Consider the following 17,658-nt stretch of genomic DNA (forward strand, 5'->3'; position numbering starts at 1 on the left):
TAAAGTATAAGTGGGACTAATATGAGACAAGCAATAAATAAATGTCATGTTTTATGTTATAAAAATGACTGTCCAATTAATTAATTGTTGTTGCCAAAACCTGTTGGTTTATTATACAATCTGGGAATGTAGCTATAGCGGGACACTGTGTGTGGCAGGCTGTTAGAAATATTTCCTTTGCAGCTGAGCATGTAACAACACACACTTGTCCAAACTGAATTTGTGATCAAGTGCAGTGTGAAGCTTTCCAGTTATTTCTGGCTCTCACATGCAGCAAGTGGGTGATTAGTTTGAAGGCTGACTGTTTACAGAAAGCAGAGCTTCATTACTTGAGTCCCAAGATGGGCCCTTTGACCCCATCGCTGTGAGGGGTTAGCAAGACTGAAGAACGTGCTTTTGAGAGCTTCCTCAAAGGAGCAAATCAGCAACACTCATGGAGATGGCTATTGTAGCTTTTGGATTTTTCGCTGATTTTAGTTTTCAATCATTCTGCCTCAAACAGTTATATTTACACAGGAAAGTGTATCACTCGCTGCATATGTTCCATGTTGATTTGTGTAAAAAAAAAAAAAAAAAAATTTACTGAATCAAATAATCAAGATTTGTACTTGACTTTTTCTCCACTGGTTTTTACTTAAACGTAATTAGCACTAGACTATGATTAAAATGTCAAGAGGCTTAATGAAGAGAATTAATTTATTAGGATTAAGAACATGAGAAATGGTTTTGAATTGAAATTGAAAAGAATAAGCCTAAAAAAGTCTGCAATTATTGCAGGAAAACAGCTTATTTTTATTAAAGTTTTAAGGAAAATGTTGTAAAATGCGGTGTGGAAAAAATTATGGAAAGATCCAGTCTGGCAAGATGTAGACATTCTTTTTTTTTTAAATAATTTCTTTTATTCCTTGCGGAGAAGCTGTGCGTGTTCTATCCCTTAGAGAATGAGAGGGAGGAAGAGAGAGATCCTCCCTCCCAGAGGCTATCCTTGCTTTAATTGTGGCATATGAAGCAAGGGACAGACTCGAACAGATCAGAGATTAGAGCTGCAACACACGCAGACAGTGCTGATGGTGGATTTTTTTTTAAACCCTGACTGAAGTCGACTAGATCCTGCCACTGAGTAAGTGAGGGAGAGAGAGGGAGAGAGAAAGGGAACAGCCATGAGAAGGAGTGGGAGGAAGAAAGCGCCAGAAAGGGAGTGAGTGCAATGCGTGAGGGGAAGCAAGAGAGAGCGAGAGGGAATGGGGTGGGGGAGAGCAAGCGATGGAGAGACAGGAAACATGCAACAGCCACTGAACCTGGAAGGCAGGAAGAGTGGAGGAAGCGGTGGAATACGGAGGCTCTCAGCCAAATGCAGGGGCAATGGAATACAAGCAAAGGCAGCATGTGCTTGTTGAAGAGGAGGGAGGGAGGCTGTCAACGGTCCAGCAGCAGAGAACAACGTGGGGATAATATCAGAAACAGGCACTGACGGGAAACGGAGCGAGAGGGTGGGGGTGTAAGTCAAGGAACATGCTGACGAAAAAGTTTCAGGCTTCAGGAGGGATAGAACTTGCATGACAATACCATCCAGCCAGGAGTGGTGGGAAACGATGCGTGCAGGAAAGACGAATCTGTGCCGGAGTCTCAATATGAAGCTTCTCTCCTGCCTCTGTTATGTTTACTGATACCAGCGGGCTTGGGCGACATACCATCCCACGTCACTTCTGGCTCCCACAGAAGAAGACCAAGATGGGACACTCAGCAAAGACTGCGAAGGAATCTTTGTTTAGTTTTGAGCCTGAGGAATACAAGAAGATGGGTTCTCATGGATCTAAGCAGACGGTGCATAATGGATACAGTCACCATTCTAGGGTATCTCTTACCACTCTGAAGTGGCATACGAAGCTCTTTAGGACTGGTGAGAGCTGTCAAACTGATTCGAGCAGTATGAGGTGGCGTAAGTGTCAGGGGCAGGGATTACAACACAACAGCGCCTCTGTGAGGGACGGCTCAAGAGAATGCAGCTTTGTGGATAACTTCCACCAAACCCAGACTCCCCTCCCTTTGAGGAAATGTGCTCTGGATTTGCCGACGCAGTTCATAGGTCAAAGAAACTGTGGAGTGCCTGTTTGCGTGGTGGCACAACAATCCGACTCTGTCAGAAAGTCACAGGCGCCTGGGCAAACTGAGGCAAATGAACACACCTTTGACAAACGTCAGACGCCAAAAACCAGCTGCAGTAGAAATCCAGAACACTATAGTGTGGATAGCGCAAGACAGAATTTCCCTAACTCAATGGGACATGTAGCAGAAGACAGTGATGGGTACAGGTCCATGCATGAAGTTTTCTTCTCTACAGAAGTTCCTCAAAACCTCACCATCAACCACAATAAGAGCTCTCAAAAAGGGGATTTGCAAAATATGTCAGACAACAGGGGGACGTCCCTGAGTGGAGATGCTTACATCTTCAAATCAAAGAAAACTCAGAGGGTTCTCCAGGACCAGATCCGTAAAGTGGTTGTGAATCTTGAGGAAGTTCTCCGTGGCTTGAAGGAAGTGCATTTGGAAATGAAGGAGGTAAAATCTCTGACTTAGTAAAATTTACAGATGTGCTAATAGATATTTTTGATAATGACTAGAAGAGACATGTGCCTCATTGTAGAATTGTGTCTATTCATAATATGGGAGTTGGTAATCATGTATCAGTTACTCTTCTAACAGCATTGTAAAATCCATAAATTAAGTACTACACTCTGAGTTTTGAATTACAAAATAAAAAATTTTTTCCAAGGTGCTGTAGTTGAGAGAAAACACAGGGAGTACTGAAAAAAATTTGAACTACCTGCTCCATTTCTGAGGTGAATGCAGTGCTTGTAAAGGATGCTGTGCTGCACCTTTTTATCATCCATTGTCAGCTGGAGCGAATAGAGTGGGGCAGCTGGAAGGCAGGGCGACTGCCTATTTTTAGTTTCATGCTGCTGCGGCCTAATCTCATTTACACAAATGCATCCCATTGGTGTCCTTGTATGTTATCTTCATGTGGTACTGATTGTTTGGAATAAAACTGGGAACGTGTTCAGGGATCTCAGGCTTTTGCAAATATTGCTGGATGGTTTGAGCAAAGCTGCCATATGGTGATGTCTTGCTCTGACACTCAGGTGGTCCAGCAAATTGACCAGCTGACCTCCATCATTGACCTGGGAGAGGAGGACAGCGGAGAGGCCTCTGGACGTTGCAGCCCCAGTGAGCAAGTTTCTGCATCAGAGGAAGCAAAGCATGTGGAAACCAGCATCGACAATTCTGGGTACACAAACAACCCAGGTCTTGTGTCAACTTTACCAAGGGGTGCCAAAAGGCTTGAAGCAGGTAGCAAAGACCATACACAGCGTGAAGGCCCCCTTAGAGTTGCACCACCAGCATACCCAGCTGCACTTTCATCTATAAACAATTCAGGGCTGAAATTCAATCATGGAACAACAGCATCCCAAATTAAGGGCCCAAAATCGGAGGCCAGTGCTCTGTCTAGAAACCAGAAGCCTCCTCCTTACCCCCTTAACAGCAGAACCTGGAGAGCAAATAAAGAAAAAACTCCCTGTTATGCAGGCAGAAGAAGACTGCTGTCCACAATTGTGTAATGGGGCAGCTGCTTGAGGGCAGCTAGGGGAAGATTACAGTTTGAAGAAGCTGGTATCCAAGGAGACCAGTAGTATTAAGTAAGTATGTTCTGAGCGTCTCTGCATGCAGCCGACTGAATCAGCACCTCACTATTCAAACACGATTCACTCTGAGTGCATGTTAAGTATGCACCATGGTGTGTCTGCATACTGTATGTATGTGTTCAGCTGTGCTATTTGAGGCCAACTTGTCACAAAAAGTCAGGAGGTGCTTGTACATTAGTGCCAGTCTAAGACATTTTGAGAAGTATGTAATTACATAATCACTGCTTTTTTTTTTAGGTAGTAACAATTTATAATCTGAAATAAGGATTTTTATTTCTATTAGTTTTGACAGTAGGAGATTTTACAATATAGTTTAGTCATCAAGGTTTACAGATTAGAGGTGAACCTATCTCAATTTTTATATGACTGAATCATTTAAGGGGTCATTGTATTGGGAAAATCTACCACCACATGTACCACATCACATTTGTATTTCTGGTCTATTCATGCATCTTTAGAAACTTCTTTATTCTGGTCAGGGTCATAGTGGAGCCAGAGCCTGTCCCAGATACACTGGGTGTGAGCCAGGAATACAGCCTGTAGGGATGGCAGTTCATTACAATACACCATGCACACACACATTCACACATGCATTCACATGTAGGGGCAATTTAGCATGACCAATCTACCAGTTTTTGGGAGGTGGGAGGAAACCGGAGAACCAGGAAGAAACCAACACAGACTATGGTAGAAATCCATACAGACAGGAACTGAACTCAGGACTGAACCAGGGACTCTAGAGCTGTAAGGGAGCAACGCTACCCGCTGCACTACTATGCCGCCCTTTATAAGTATATTATTATCTAGTAATGTTATCAAGAATTGTGACTTTCCCATTGTACTCACTCAAAGAAAGCATGGCCTCTCCGGCTGACATTTCCAGTGGAGAAGGTGTAGCCTCCCATGCCTCAAAACTAACATTATGTTTGGAATAAGATAGATCAATGTTGCACAATCCTGAAGGTATCAAAACACATTAAAACTAATAAATTTACTAAATATATCTAATGACCACAGACCATGCATTAAGCCTTGTTTATTCGATAGTATTGGAAGCAGAGATCTCATCCATAGTTGTGCAGTATGTTCTCCAAATGTTTGACAGGAAATCAAATACGTGCATATGAGCTTATTACTTAAATCCCATGGTGCGAAAGCTGGGCAGCATTTATTGCTATGCATTTCATGATACGGGAATAAAAATAGGAAATGTTATTATTTAAGTGAACAACTCTGAATTAGCTTCATTACAAATCACTCAATCATCTGAAAGCAGGCCTCTTCAGTCAAGCATTCGGAGCCCAGCTGGATATTTCAGGCTGAAACACTGCATCTTACAATTAATTGATTAATGTGAACACCTGGAGGAACACCAAGATGGCAGAGCTTTGGCTCCAAACCACAGGGGGAGAGGAATAATGGATGTGCTATTGTACAGAACACAGTTATATGCACAAACTTTTTGCTGACATGAGTAGAAAAACCTCATACCAAACCAGATAAATGAAACCACAAACAAAATAACAGAGCTGTATGTGAGCACTGCTTGCATTAAGAATGAGCTTCCATTATCAGCAAGCATGAGGGCATTTTGAAGCTACATTCGAGCTTAAAACGGTAAAGTGGTTTAGAATCACAAAACTATAATAGCTGTTATAGTGATCACAATTAGTTTTGCATGCAAATTATTGTTAGCTTTGTAAGAAATGAAACACTTGAGGGTGGGTGTACTGTTACAGGAAATAATCCAGGACTGGATGGTGTGATGCCACCCTAAAGTGGATTATTTTCCAGTAACATGTTCCAACGTGTTCCACTTACCATTGCAATTTCCAAAGATTATTTATTAAAGAATGAAATGTAGTGCTTTTTAAACATTTAAAGATACATTTAATGTTGTGGAATGTCTGCAACACAAATTACATATAAGCAGACATTTCCTCTAGAGCAACTCGTTTTTTTTTTTTGTCTCGTTAATGGGACAAAAAAAAAAAAGCTTCTCATGTTACCAAGAAACTGACGTTCTTATGAAAATGTAGTCTGTTACAAACCACTGACACTGGAGACTCCTTCCTAGCATTTGAACTACAGATAGCACTACTTTCAGAGTGGCTGTTGGAAATCAAAATCTTGAATGAATCAAAATCTTCTAACCAATCAGATTCCAGAATTCAAAAGCACTGTGGTATTATATTCATCACTGCAGTATTTTGCTGTTTAGAATGAATAGCTGTGTGTAGTACACCTACCCTAAAATCATTATTAGCAAATAGAAATAGCAATTAAGTAAAGTGAATTGAATTAGATTTTCCACCATGTTGCTCCATTGCATGCATCTCACTCAAGTTCAATCAGGGCTGTTTCTTGAAGCTCTGGGGGCCCTTAGCACCCCCTCCACCCCAGTCATACTTCTCAAGTTTCAGACCACAAGGAGGCCCCCTAAGAAAACCTGAACCACAGTAACAACAATGAGGTCAATGTACCTTAGTGTCAGTTTGCATGATGCTCAGGGTCCCTAAGGGTTTATACTGTTTACATCTAGAAACTGCCCTGAGTAAATGTTATAGCATTTTAAAGTCTAGTTAACTCCAAAATTGGATTTAAATAGGTCATTCTGACTTTAGCACAGTACCATCACTGACATTTTGATAGTCTGCATCTGATTATAAACTGAATTAATCAGACGCATGTCTGTTTTACTAATGCACATAGCTATCAACTTGATTTAAAATAAATAATAATAATAATAATAATAATAATAATAATAATAATAATAAAAATAAAGTGTCAAATTCACTGTGTGAAGAAATCACACTGTATTTACCACCACATTTATTACACGGGCTCCTTATACAACATGATCTTTACAATAGGATAGCCTAGGCAAGATTAAAAAGTAAACAAAAAAAATTTTTGCTGAAAAATTCAGTTTTGCTTAAATATATTTATGGTTTCTTAAAAGTTGTGTTTAAGTATGGTTAAAAAATAAAAACATTGTTGGCAAAATCAGACAGATCTTCGGTCAAAAATGCACGTTGTAGTTTGGTAAGTACCAACATGAACATTTTGACCACAGCCTTCTGTTGATTAAAAAGAGGGTGATGATCCCACAATCCATGATCAACTTATTTATTCAAATCTGTTTACACTATTACCAGATCATGAAAACAGAAACTGAAAATATATTTCTATGTCAAAGTGTGGTAGAAAAGTAGAACCTCTTGTTTTGTTTTGTTGTAATCCCCTTCAGGCACAGGCAGATGACAATAATGCTTGTTTTTGAAAGTGGAGGAATCGAACAACAGGAGGAAAAAAGAACATATTTCATCTCTTCTTCTGACTAAATCTCTGCTGCTCAGTGATGTCAGGGAACAGTTCAGTAACAGAGCTTCCAGGACTAGAGCAACATCCATCCACTTATTCCCCCTTTTGTAAGGGTAAGCGTCTCAGAGTTCAACCAATCAGAGCTCGTCATGACGTGTCCTACCAATGACGGTCAGTTTGGAGAGTTCAGCCCGGAATTTTCCATCTTTGTGAGTCACTGAAGGAAACAAAAATCAAAAACATGAGCAACCTCAGCAGGCAATGGTATCTCAGCTGTTAAGGTTCTGCACTAGTGAACAGAAGTTTATACGAGTTCACTACCACTGAGCCAATGTTGGGTGCTTGAATGAGACGCTTTAATGCTAAACAGCACTTCTGTATGACTGACTTGACTTGAGTTTCACTTGTGTAATTACAGTTTGTATTAAAATGTGTCTGATGAATGAATAAATGTAAATGTGAATCTCAGGGCTCTCTGCAATTACATCCATCACAAACTATGGCTTCAAGGATCAAAGTGGCTCTCAATCACAGATACAATCATACTGTCAGAAGAGATAAAAGTGAAAGCTGTGTTGCAGAGCAATACAACATCCAGATTTTGCCAAATGACAGGCACACCTGGGACAACAAAGGATCATAAATCAAACAAAAACAACATAAAAAACAGCAATGTCTTTCTTTTCTGTTCATTGCTTGATGTCCCTGGCAATTATGCGCATTTGTGCAATTAAGTTCAGCTAGTATTTATTTGTTTATTTATTTATTATACTGTTAAAATAACAGTAATTTACACTAAGCAATACAGCATTCCAACTCGGATGTGGGAAATCTGAACTCAGAATTACATCTTTTTTTAGCTCTGTGTGATCAAGCTACAAAGTGGGGAAAAAACACCTCCTGTTATTAAGAAGCTACCAGCTAACATTAGTGATCATGAGCTTACGATATATTTACTTTCTCAAAACTGCAAACGTATACGCTACACAGCCATAAGTCACTTAGTAGCAGTCTCGTTTACCACATCAACTCTCCCAGTATCCCAGTACCTGTGTTCAAGTAGCCCGTATTTTGCTTAAAAATGACCCCAAAGAGCAATAGTAATGAAGCTGGCAAATCAGATCAGTGCCAAAGAGAAGTCGTAAAGTGCTTCCTTTTAATGAAAAGGTGACAATTCTTGATTAATATAAACTGAATGCTGAGGTAGCTAGGATGTATGGTAAGAACAAATCTTCTACCCGTGAAATTGTGAAAAAAGAAAAAAAAAAAATTGTGCCATTACTAAACTTTATCTTAGGTATGTACAGTATATAGTGTTCGCCACTATCCGTGTTTTCAAGCATCCGCTGGGGGGCTTGGAACCTATCCCCCGCGGATACAGAGGTCCTGCTATACAAATTAAATAAAAACTAATTTCACATTGTGAAGTGATATTTTATTTAGTGATGACCGTGTGAATGGCCATGTTCACATGACGTCATATGCTGAACGCAGGAGTCAAAGACACCTTCCCAACTTTCCATGTAGAAATTACAAGTTGAGTAGGTGCTTCCTAGTAAGAGGTCATAAATTCAGTTATAAAATTCAGTCGAACACAGCACAGGTTTACATTGAACAGAGCACATTTCAATAAGGCTCCACCCTTGGTGACTCAGGAACTCCTGTCACTCACAGCATCATCAGGATGTGCAGTAATCAGCAATGAAGTCAGCTCACCTGTGGAGTCACCAATTATGAACTCTTCTTCCTTCAGGGCCACATCCTTTAAACCTCCTCCAGCCGCCTGGGACTGGAGGGGAGAGAGAGAGAGAGAATATGATTTATTCTTCCATTATTTCTATTCTTTTTGAACAGGTCTTTTTCTTTTTACACCAAGGAAGCCTGGGGCATGAGAAAACAACGCCTGCAATTTGATTTCTTATCAGAATTAATTTTTTTTTGATGAGGCCATGCTCTGAAATAGCTCCAAAGAAAAGCCCACATCTGTTTGATCTGTTCGACATAACGAGGGTTAGGAGTCAAATGAAGGATTGATTCATAGCCAAGCTCAAAAGGAAAATTTTATCCAATTTACACCATTTTCTTCTATATATAGTCCCTTCGCCAAGACATTTTTGGGATTTGAAGTTTGCTGCCTAGTTTTCTGCTGGAGCTACCAGGCTAAAGAGGGTGAAAACTAACAAAAGAGTAGTACGGTCTTAATAAGTCTCTGGAACTGTACTGGAGGGAAGAACAACATTTAACACTTTACTAAGAAGGATGGGTGTCATCCTGGAAGAGGTCACTCCCATCAGGATAGAAATGTTTCATCATATAATAAAGATGATCAGCTAGAAGAACATCATATTGAGTTGCAGTGATGCTTCAAATTAAGAGTACAAGTGGAGTCAAACCATTAGCCTCATACTTCCGGTGTTGAACTAAAGAAGCACATGTCTTGGCATTGTCTACTTTGGTTTTACAGGGAGGAAAATGGTGTAAATGGGTTATGTCTTTGCAGAAGTTATGACATAAAATGTATTCACAATGAAAAAGTGTCTACTGAATTCACTATCCATGTGTCATAACTGATGCACACAAATATATTCATAAACCTATTCAATGAGCATTTACACAAGAAATGTGATATTCAAAAAAATTACAGTTAAGTAAAACAAGAGCTCCAGAGTTTGTTCAAATTGACACACATGGAGACTCACAAATATGAAGCTTGAGTGATAGGCTTCAAAGCACATAAATTACTCTAGTTACTCTAATTTTATATACATATTATGTTGTCATGTTTAAATCAATTATTTATTTGCATAGCACACACAAATGTAATGTATATTTTGTGGAATTCATATTAATGACTTGAAAAAGCGACCCAAAAGAAACCCATTAATTAAGACAAATTAAATTACCTGTTTAATTAGAACAAAATTAAAGCCACAATATAAAAGAAGGAAGCGTTAGTGTTTGTCTCTGATAGTTGATGCACTGTAATGGCTGTGCTGCACTACTGGAAGTTTTAGTGCACATGTTTAGGAGGTGTTCTTTCACTATTTAGTTATCATTTTCGGCTCTCTGTGAGCCTTTTATGGAGTTTTGTGGGGGTCACTAAATGTAAATCAGCTGTGCCATAAACATGCTTGGTCATTTACAGCTGATCAACATTTATTAACATACACACATGGGTGCGAAGAAAATAAATGTTACAGAAACTTTTGTAAATCTGGCTGGAATTTTTTGTTTGGTTTAGCTTACGAAAACATTTAAGACACAACTTTACTAAAAACTGGTAAACAAGACCCATTATGAGCACTTAATTTAACAATATGCATTAGATCTGATTTGTTACATGCCTTCTTCATGAAACTTTGAAGATAATGCCGCATCTTGAGTGTTGTTCACAGGATGAATGATACTCACATATGCACTGGCGTATTCAATCTTCGCTCCTTTAATCTCAGCTTTGAACTGTGTGAAAAACAAGTAGGATTTCCCTTGGGGCCTTTGATTAAAAAAAAAAAAAAAAAAGAATCAATCATATTTCCTTCATCTCACGATCGCAGGATGCATGACAAGGTATGAAAACAAAACAAAGACTCAAGATGTCAACAAACTTCTGTGTGCATCACATCATTTCAGAGACAGAATCAGCACACCACCTGGTGTCTTAATGGAGCAGACCAACTAATGCTAATCTTCCTAATGGTGAATACATACAAACAGCCATCGATTACCATTATGCAAATAATGTATTGTGCATTTTCAAAATAAACCATGACTGTACAGGACCTCAATTCTGACCGTATACATTAAACCTTCCCTGGAGATCCCAAACCTTACACCAACATGGGACTCTTACCTCCATACTGAGCAAGAGAAGAGTCTGTCATCATCACTCAAACCCACACTCATCAGCCATTGCTACAGGGAAAACAAACAAACAAACAAACAAACACACACACACACACACACACACACAGAAGTAGAATTTACATATTTGATAAAACACACCAAAAAAAATTTTTAAACCAATGAAGTATACACATGAAAGTTCTAAGAGGATTTGTTGCCTGATATAATAATACTGTACAGTGTTAATTTAATGCATCAGTATTTAAATGGTGAGGGGGTTGATTCTCTGTGCCACATTCTAAATAGCAAATTTCTGAAATGTTGAAATGTTGATATTTCTGAGGAATAAAAGCTGCAAAAATAAATAGTATTATCACAAAAGCCATGGAGTGAGAATGATATGGCCCAGACCAATGAGCCAAAAACAAAGGGCAATCTTACTGTCTCATTTTTTGTTTTGTTTTTTTTTGTTTTTTGCAGTTACCACAGACATGTGTAAACAAAAACACTATAATTGTTTCACTTAGATCTTATCATTCTTATCCTGCTCCTGGAATTCCCCTATACTGCTGGTTAATGAGTCAGGTACTTTGTGATCAGGGAAAGTGCAAAAAAAAAATGTGCAGATGTCCTCCAGGGATGCAGCGGATGCAGCCTTTGCAAAGTATTTCAACAGACTGAACCAAACATGCAAAAAAAAATCCCACAGCAGAACTGATCAACGTCAAAAAAAAGGCCACAGTTCAGCAACACCAGGTTGTTGGTGGATTTTTGTGTGTGTGTTTTTTTTCCCCCACACAACTCATTGTATCTTATGCAGATCCTCTTCTGCGATTTATCCGATCAAGTGCATAAATGATTATTTTCATTAGCTAGTTTTGCTACTACTTATTAAAATATGTCAATGAAAAAAATAGAATGTTTCTTTGTCTAAAGATGAAAAGACAAAGAACTCGTTTATTTCCAAATACAAAACAGAGGTGTCATCTGTTTGGAGTCAAAAGTAGTAACAAGAAGCATTAGTCAAAAGTAGTAACATGAAGCATTAGTCAAAAATGGTCACATGAAACATGAACAATTCATTTAAACCATCACATTTATAGCCACCAACTAATCACTGTTCACAGTTAAGCATTAAAATGTAATGCTGAAGTCTTGGCTGATCCACTATATTTAGTTGAATACCCCTGATATAAATGTTTTGCCAGTCATCCAAGAAACTTAATCAGTTCTACTTTATGGTAAACAAAAGAAAAAAAGGGTTATAAAGAAGGGCATCTATATCAAACCAGAATAAATCATCTCTGAACAAGACAAGTCTACACCCTACCAACCAGCTGATAAATATTTTGTTCTGGCACGTTTATCATGGCAGCTATCACACCAATTCACCTCTCCGGACTGCAGCGTGATGTCAGTCTCATGATGTCACAGGTGTGAATAGCAGTAGAGGGCATTTCCCACCAGTTATAACTGAGGTAGTGGGGTGGCACGGTTTGTATACATGTAGCAAAGGTAAGAGTATACTTAAGGATGGAACTACCCAGTTGTCTATGCAGTGGTACTCCAAGTGGAGGGCATAACCTAGGATTCAGTCCTTTTTACTTTTCTTTTTTTTGTTTCAGTGGTGGAAATCACAATCCACCATTATCAATGCTGTTATAGTTCTCATTAAGTTCTTATTATTACTAGCTTATATAAATGCCCAAAATGTAATTTTACACATTTAAATAATGTCTATAATATTTGAATACTCTGGGTGGGGAGGTTCTTTTTGTTCATTTTTCATTTGTGCAAAGCAAATGACCACATGGTGACATCACTGTATTGGCTTCATAATTGCTCTATAGATTTGGCCAAAATGTCTACATCATAATTATTTAACAAAATCATCATGAATAAATTCAGAGATAGATTCATGAATTGGATAGCAGCATTACACCTCGCAGAGATGTGTGTAGGTTGTGTTGCCGGCCTCACAGCTCCAGGGTCGAATCTAAACTCAGGTTACTGTCTGTGAGGTGTACCATATGTGACTGAGTGGGTTTCCTTGGGGGATCTTTAGTTTCCTCACGTCTCTCAAAAGCACACAGGCAGGTGGACTGGCTACTCTAACTTGCCCCAAGGTGTGAATGAGTTTGTGACTGTATTTGTGTCATGCCCTAGCATCTCATCCAAAGTAGAGTCACACCCAGTCTCAAACCCAGTGTTCCTGGGATAGTCTCCGGGTCCACCATGAGAGTAAAGCGCCTACTGAAGACGAACGAATTAATATGAATATATGAAAATAAGAATATTTATTCTTATTTTATTTCATTTATAATGGTAATTACTGTTAGTATACTTTCTAACACTCTGTGCTGCTGTAATTTGTGAATTTCCCTCTGGGATGAATAAAGCGATCTATCTATCTATCTATAAATAGATCTCTCGATCTCTCTCTCTCTCTCTCTCTCTCTCTCTCTCTCTCTCTCTCACACACACACACACACACACACACACCTAAACACACATGGTAGATCAGCCAGTCGACACAGCTGAGTTTACACATATACATCATGCAAAAGACACATCTGTCTTACCTCATTGGTTCCTCCTTGAGAAGCATAAGTGAATGTGCATTCATACTCTTTCTGTAAAATAAAAACAGTTTTTCCATAATTTAAAATCTTGAACAACGTTTTTTGTATTCAGTAAACTAGCTGGCACAGCAAAGCATATAACCCTTGTGAAAAGAATCGCGACAGAGATTATTAATTACACGAATGTGCGGGCTTTATACACTTTCTACAGTTTAAATAAAGCAGTTCATTTTCACAAGCCCAAAAGCTCCTGGAAGCCTCGCGGGACGTTTTGGACCAATCAGATGACGCCCTATCATCCGGGTATTCAAACCTCTCAACACCCTTGTTCCTTCCTTGAAGCTGGAGATTTTTATTTATGTATTTCTGCTAGAACGTAATAACAGCGATGCCCTATACACTCTGCTTTTACGTGAGAAAATGAAAGTTTATGTAGACTACTGCATTAGTAGAGATTAGTCAATCGCTAACACAAGCTAGGCTGAAGAGCGGGTGTTCATGGGAGGTGTAGTTTTTAGGCGACGGCAAAACCAGCGAGGGGGAAATAACCATCCATCCATCCATCTTCTACCGCTTACTCCTTTTCAGGGTCACGGGGAACCTGGAGCCTATCCCAGGAAGCATCGGGCACAAGGCGGGGTACACCCTGGACAGGGTGCCAGTCCATCGCAGGGCACAATCACATACACACTCACACACCCATTCATATACTACGGACACTTTAGACACGCCAATCAGCCTACCATGCATGTCTTTGGACTGGGGGAGGAAACCGGAGTACCCGGAGAAAACCCCCGCAGCACGGGGAGAACATGCAAACTCCGCACACACATGGCCCCGGCGGGACTGGGAAAATAACCTTTATACTAATTTTTTTGAAATGTTTTAGAGAATTAAATTAATTTAACACGTTAAATAAAATGCGTAATAAGGAAGTAAATAAACTATCATTCAATAATTTAAAAAAATTAGGTGTACACATAAACGATTTAATGAAGACATTAGATAATTTACTTCCGTATGACAATCTTACTTCAAGTACTCGATTGGTACAAAGTCCTGATGCCCCGCCTCCTGACCAATCAGAAGCTGACTTGTGGCATCGCGCTAACCACGTGACACGCTTTTCAAAGATATGACACGCATCCAACTCTCAGCTAGTATTTCAGAAGACGTTTATTTTTTTGAGTAGTTTTAATAGGACTGAATGTTAGCAAATTATCAAGTCACCTCAAAACATATTTATTTACAAGGACCATTAACTGATGCAGTCTCACTCTGGCTGTCAGCTAGCAACACCCATGATGCATTCGAGGAGTAATACAATACTACGCTTCCTGTAGTACCTCTTTGTTTAACACAATTTAATGTTTTAGGTTTTAATGTACACACAAAAATGCACATTTATCAAAATGCACTCTACTGTATAGCTCAACACTATAGCTTGTGTAATTTCACTGTGTAGACGGAACTTACTTACAATTTTCTCAGAAAATGAATGCACCACACCTCCTGGCTTAACGTTGAACTCCACTGTTTTAGCGTTCTCACTAGATGCATTAGCAGCCAACAATACAGATAACACAATGATCGATTTTGCCCAAAACGAAAAAGCTGAGCTGCTGAAATCCATGGCTGTATACGGAATGTAGCGAGCCAACGCTCTCATTCTATTTAAATGTGGTGTTGTTTTTGTCTTTCCTACCCGTATTCTGGAAAACCCCGCCTCTTGTGTTAGGATTGGCTACCAGTGTCACGCGCGAGCAGTGTCAAACTCTGAGACGGAAGTATTGGCTGCGTCCGAAACCGCATACTTACCTACTATATAGTAGGCGAAAAGCAGTACGCAGAACGGGTAGTATGTCTGAATTCTCAGTAGGCGAGAAATACCCGGATGGCGTACTGCTTCCGGCGAGATTTTGCAGTAGGCAACCGATGCTCGCTACAATCCCATGATGCAACGGCACTGGTGCGGATGAGCTCAGTAAAAAACGAGGAAGACAGCGTCGCTCTTTTTAAGTATTACACCTTGGTTGAACAGGACTTTTTCTGAACAATACCCGAATAAATTGTTAACTTGTTTTGATGACGTCGAAGGTCACATGACAAATGCTAACATGGCGGATGTAGTATGTCCGGGATTGTAGTCATAATACACACATACTGATTAGTTCGTACTGTCATAGTATGCGATTTCGGACACAGCCATCTTCTTCTTCTGGTGTTTTATGGCGGTTTAAATTAACTAGTGCATTCCCGCCACCCAGGGTTCTCAAATTTTATCAAAGGTTTGGAGTGAGATTATTTGTTAGGGGAGGAGCCACTCAAATATTTGCAGCAGCGGCCCCTCGGCCCACCCAATTCTCTCAAGTTTTTGCTAGGAGTTCGATTTTACCTGTTGTTTATAATTGACCAGCACAAATAGAAATTATAACAATTGGTAAATATCATAAAAGACAGACAAATTCATCCAAATAAAATAAATTGTTTTATACATTTCAAAAATACAAATGTATCAAAAATAAAAAGATATTTGGCCCCAAATGAGCCAACTGAACAGCAGTGCTCAATGTACATACTGTACACATACAGTAGGATTTCAGAACTTGCCATGTGTGTGTGTGTGAGAGAGAGAGAGAGAGAGAGAGAAAGAGAAAGAAAGAGAAAGTACACATTTCAGCTTAAGTGTTTGTTGCACATTTTGAGGCCTTGATGACAGGGGTTGGGGGCTACAACTTAAAGCACTGTGGATCAAGGCCAGCCATTTTCACAGTCATGATGGATGATTGAAATCCATCCAGAGCCAAACTGTTCCTAGTTTTGGTTTTGTTGTTTGGATTCATGGATAAATATCAATAACTATCTCTCTCTATATTTATTTATTTATTTATTTATTTATTTATTTATTTATTTTTGCATTCATTAAGTTGATTAAGTAAATCAACTCTCTCTCTCTCTCTCTCTCTCTCTCTCTCTCTCTCTCTCTATATATATATATATATATATATATATATATATATATATATGCATTTGAGTGGGGAAAGACTAAAACCAGTTTAGCAACTTAGACAGCCTTTAAAATCTGCTCAAACTGGTCACCCTCAAAAAAAAATGAACAAAGGAGGCCTAATTGCTCTCTTAATTTTTTTTTTTTTGCATTCATTAAGTTGATTAAGTAAATGTCAAGGGGTGTAGAGTATATCTTACACTATTTTTCACTGATGACATATAAAACAATTTAGCATGAATTTGGCTGTATTCCCCAACATCAGCTCTTACTATCTTTGATCACAGGCAAGTGATTTTGTCCAGGAATTGTAAAATTTCTTCAAATTGAAGAAAAATGAAGGGGTTACCTACCGCAGTGGTTCTCAACCAGACATGATCGGAAGGGGTTGCTAATTGTTTTCAAGAAAAAAACACAGACAGGGCATCATTTGGGTACTCTGTTTATTTTATTGTTTTTCAAATAGAATGTGCATAAATGAAAAATTCCACGTTCCTTATCCCTCTGTATTTTCTTTTTGCTCAGGAGAGGTGGAGATTAGCCTGCCTTTTATCTAGCTGTCAGTGCAGACCCGTGTCACCAACTTGGTGACTTTTCAGACCCCTTTAACGACTTTTTTTCTGCAAAAAAAAAACGCGCCTAGTGACAAATCTAGCAACTTTTTGGACAAACCTTAGCAACTTTCCAAATGACACCAGTACTGCAAGTGCGAGGTCTTGCTTTCCCACTGCACTCACACCTCTCTCTGCATCTGCTCTGTTCAGTGAGTGTCTGAGAGCCGGAGAGTTAACAGTACTGACTACATTTACATGGACAGCAGTAATCTAATTATTGACCTTATTCTGAGTAAGACAATATTGTGATTAAGGTGTTTACATGAGTTGCTTTTAGAATACTCCTTTCATGTTCCCGTTTTACATGTTATAGAACATAATTAGATTAACGACACGTCATTACATCCCTGCGCCACACCGTCCGACGTTCCCTCCAGAATTTCACGTATTAACATACAGTTCATCTTCAATTTGGTACCATATACAGTTTTGGGTGTTTTTATTTAAAATTTTTACGAACGCTTCAAGTGTGGTTAATTATTTGTCATGCTGTACATGCAAACAGACGACTGCTTGTAGCCGCGGGCTGCGTCCAAAACCGCGTACTTACCTACTATATAGTAGCCGAGATACATGTATTTCGCCTA

The 17,658-nt window shown here is 39.2% G+C and overlaps 2 protein-coding genes across 2 annotated transcripts; one reads left to right on the forward strand and one right to left on the reverse strand.

The window, feature by feature from the left end:
* Nucleotides 1–795: 795 nt before the first annotated feature.
* On the forward strand, nt 796–5,683 carry LOC128614281 (uncharacterized). Its single transcript, XM_053635681.1, has 2 exons — nt 796–2,559; nt 3,141–5,683. Exons 1-2 carry the CDS (start codon nt 1,657–1,659, stop codon nt 3,615–3,617), a joined length of 1,380 nt encoding a protein of 459 aa, XP_053491656.1. The 5' UTR covers nt 796–1,656; the 3' UTR covers nt 3,618–5,683.
* An 833-nt stretch (nt 5,684–6,516) lies between these two features.
* mydgf (myeloid-derived growth factor) lies at nt 6,517–15,159 on the reverse strand. The gene is made up of 6 exons (XM_053635451.1): nt 14,931–15,159; nt 13,451–13,501; nt 10,876–10,937; nt 10,437–10,518; nt 8,742–8,814; nt 6,517–7,242 (listed from the first exon to the last, which is right to left on the reverse strand). Exons 1-6 carry the CDS (start codon nt 15,117–15,119, stop codon nt 7,163–7,165), a joined length of 537 nt encoding a protein of 178 aa, XP_053491426.1. The 5' UTR covers nt 15,120–15,159; the 3' UTR covers nt 6,517–7,162.
* Between the last annotated feature and the right edge of the window lie 2,499 nt (nt 15,160–17,658).

This window comes from Ictalurus furcatus, chromosome 10 (assembly GCF_023375685.1).
Source record: "Ictalurus furcatus strain D&B chromosome 10, Billie_1.0, whole genome shotgun sequence".
In the NCBI taxonomy this organism is placed as follows: domain Eukaryota; kingdom Metazoa; phylum Chordata; class Actinopteri; order Siluriformes; family Ictaluridae; genus Ictalurus; species Ictalurus furcatus.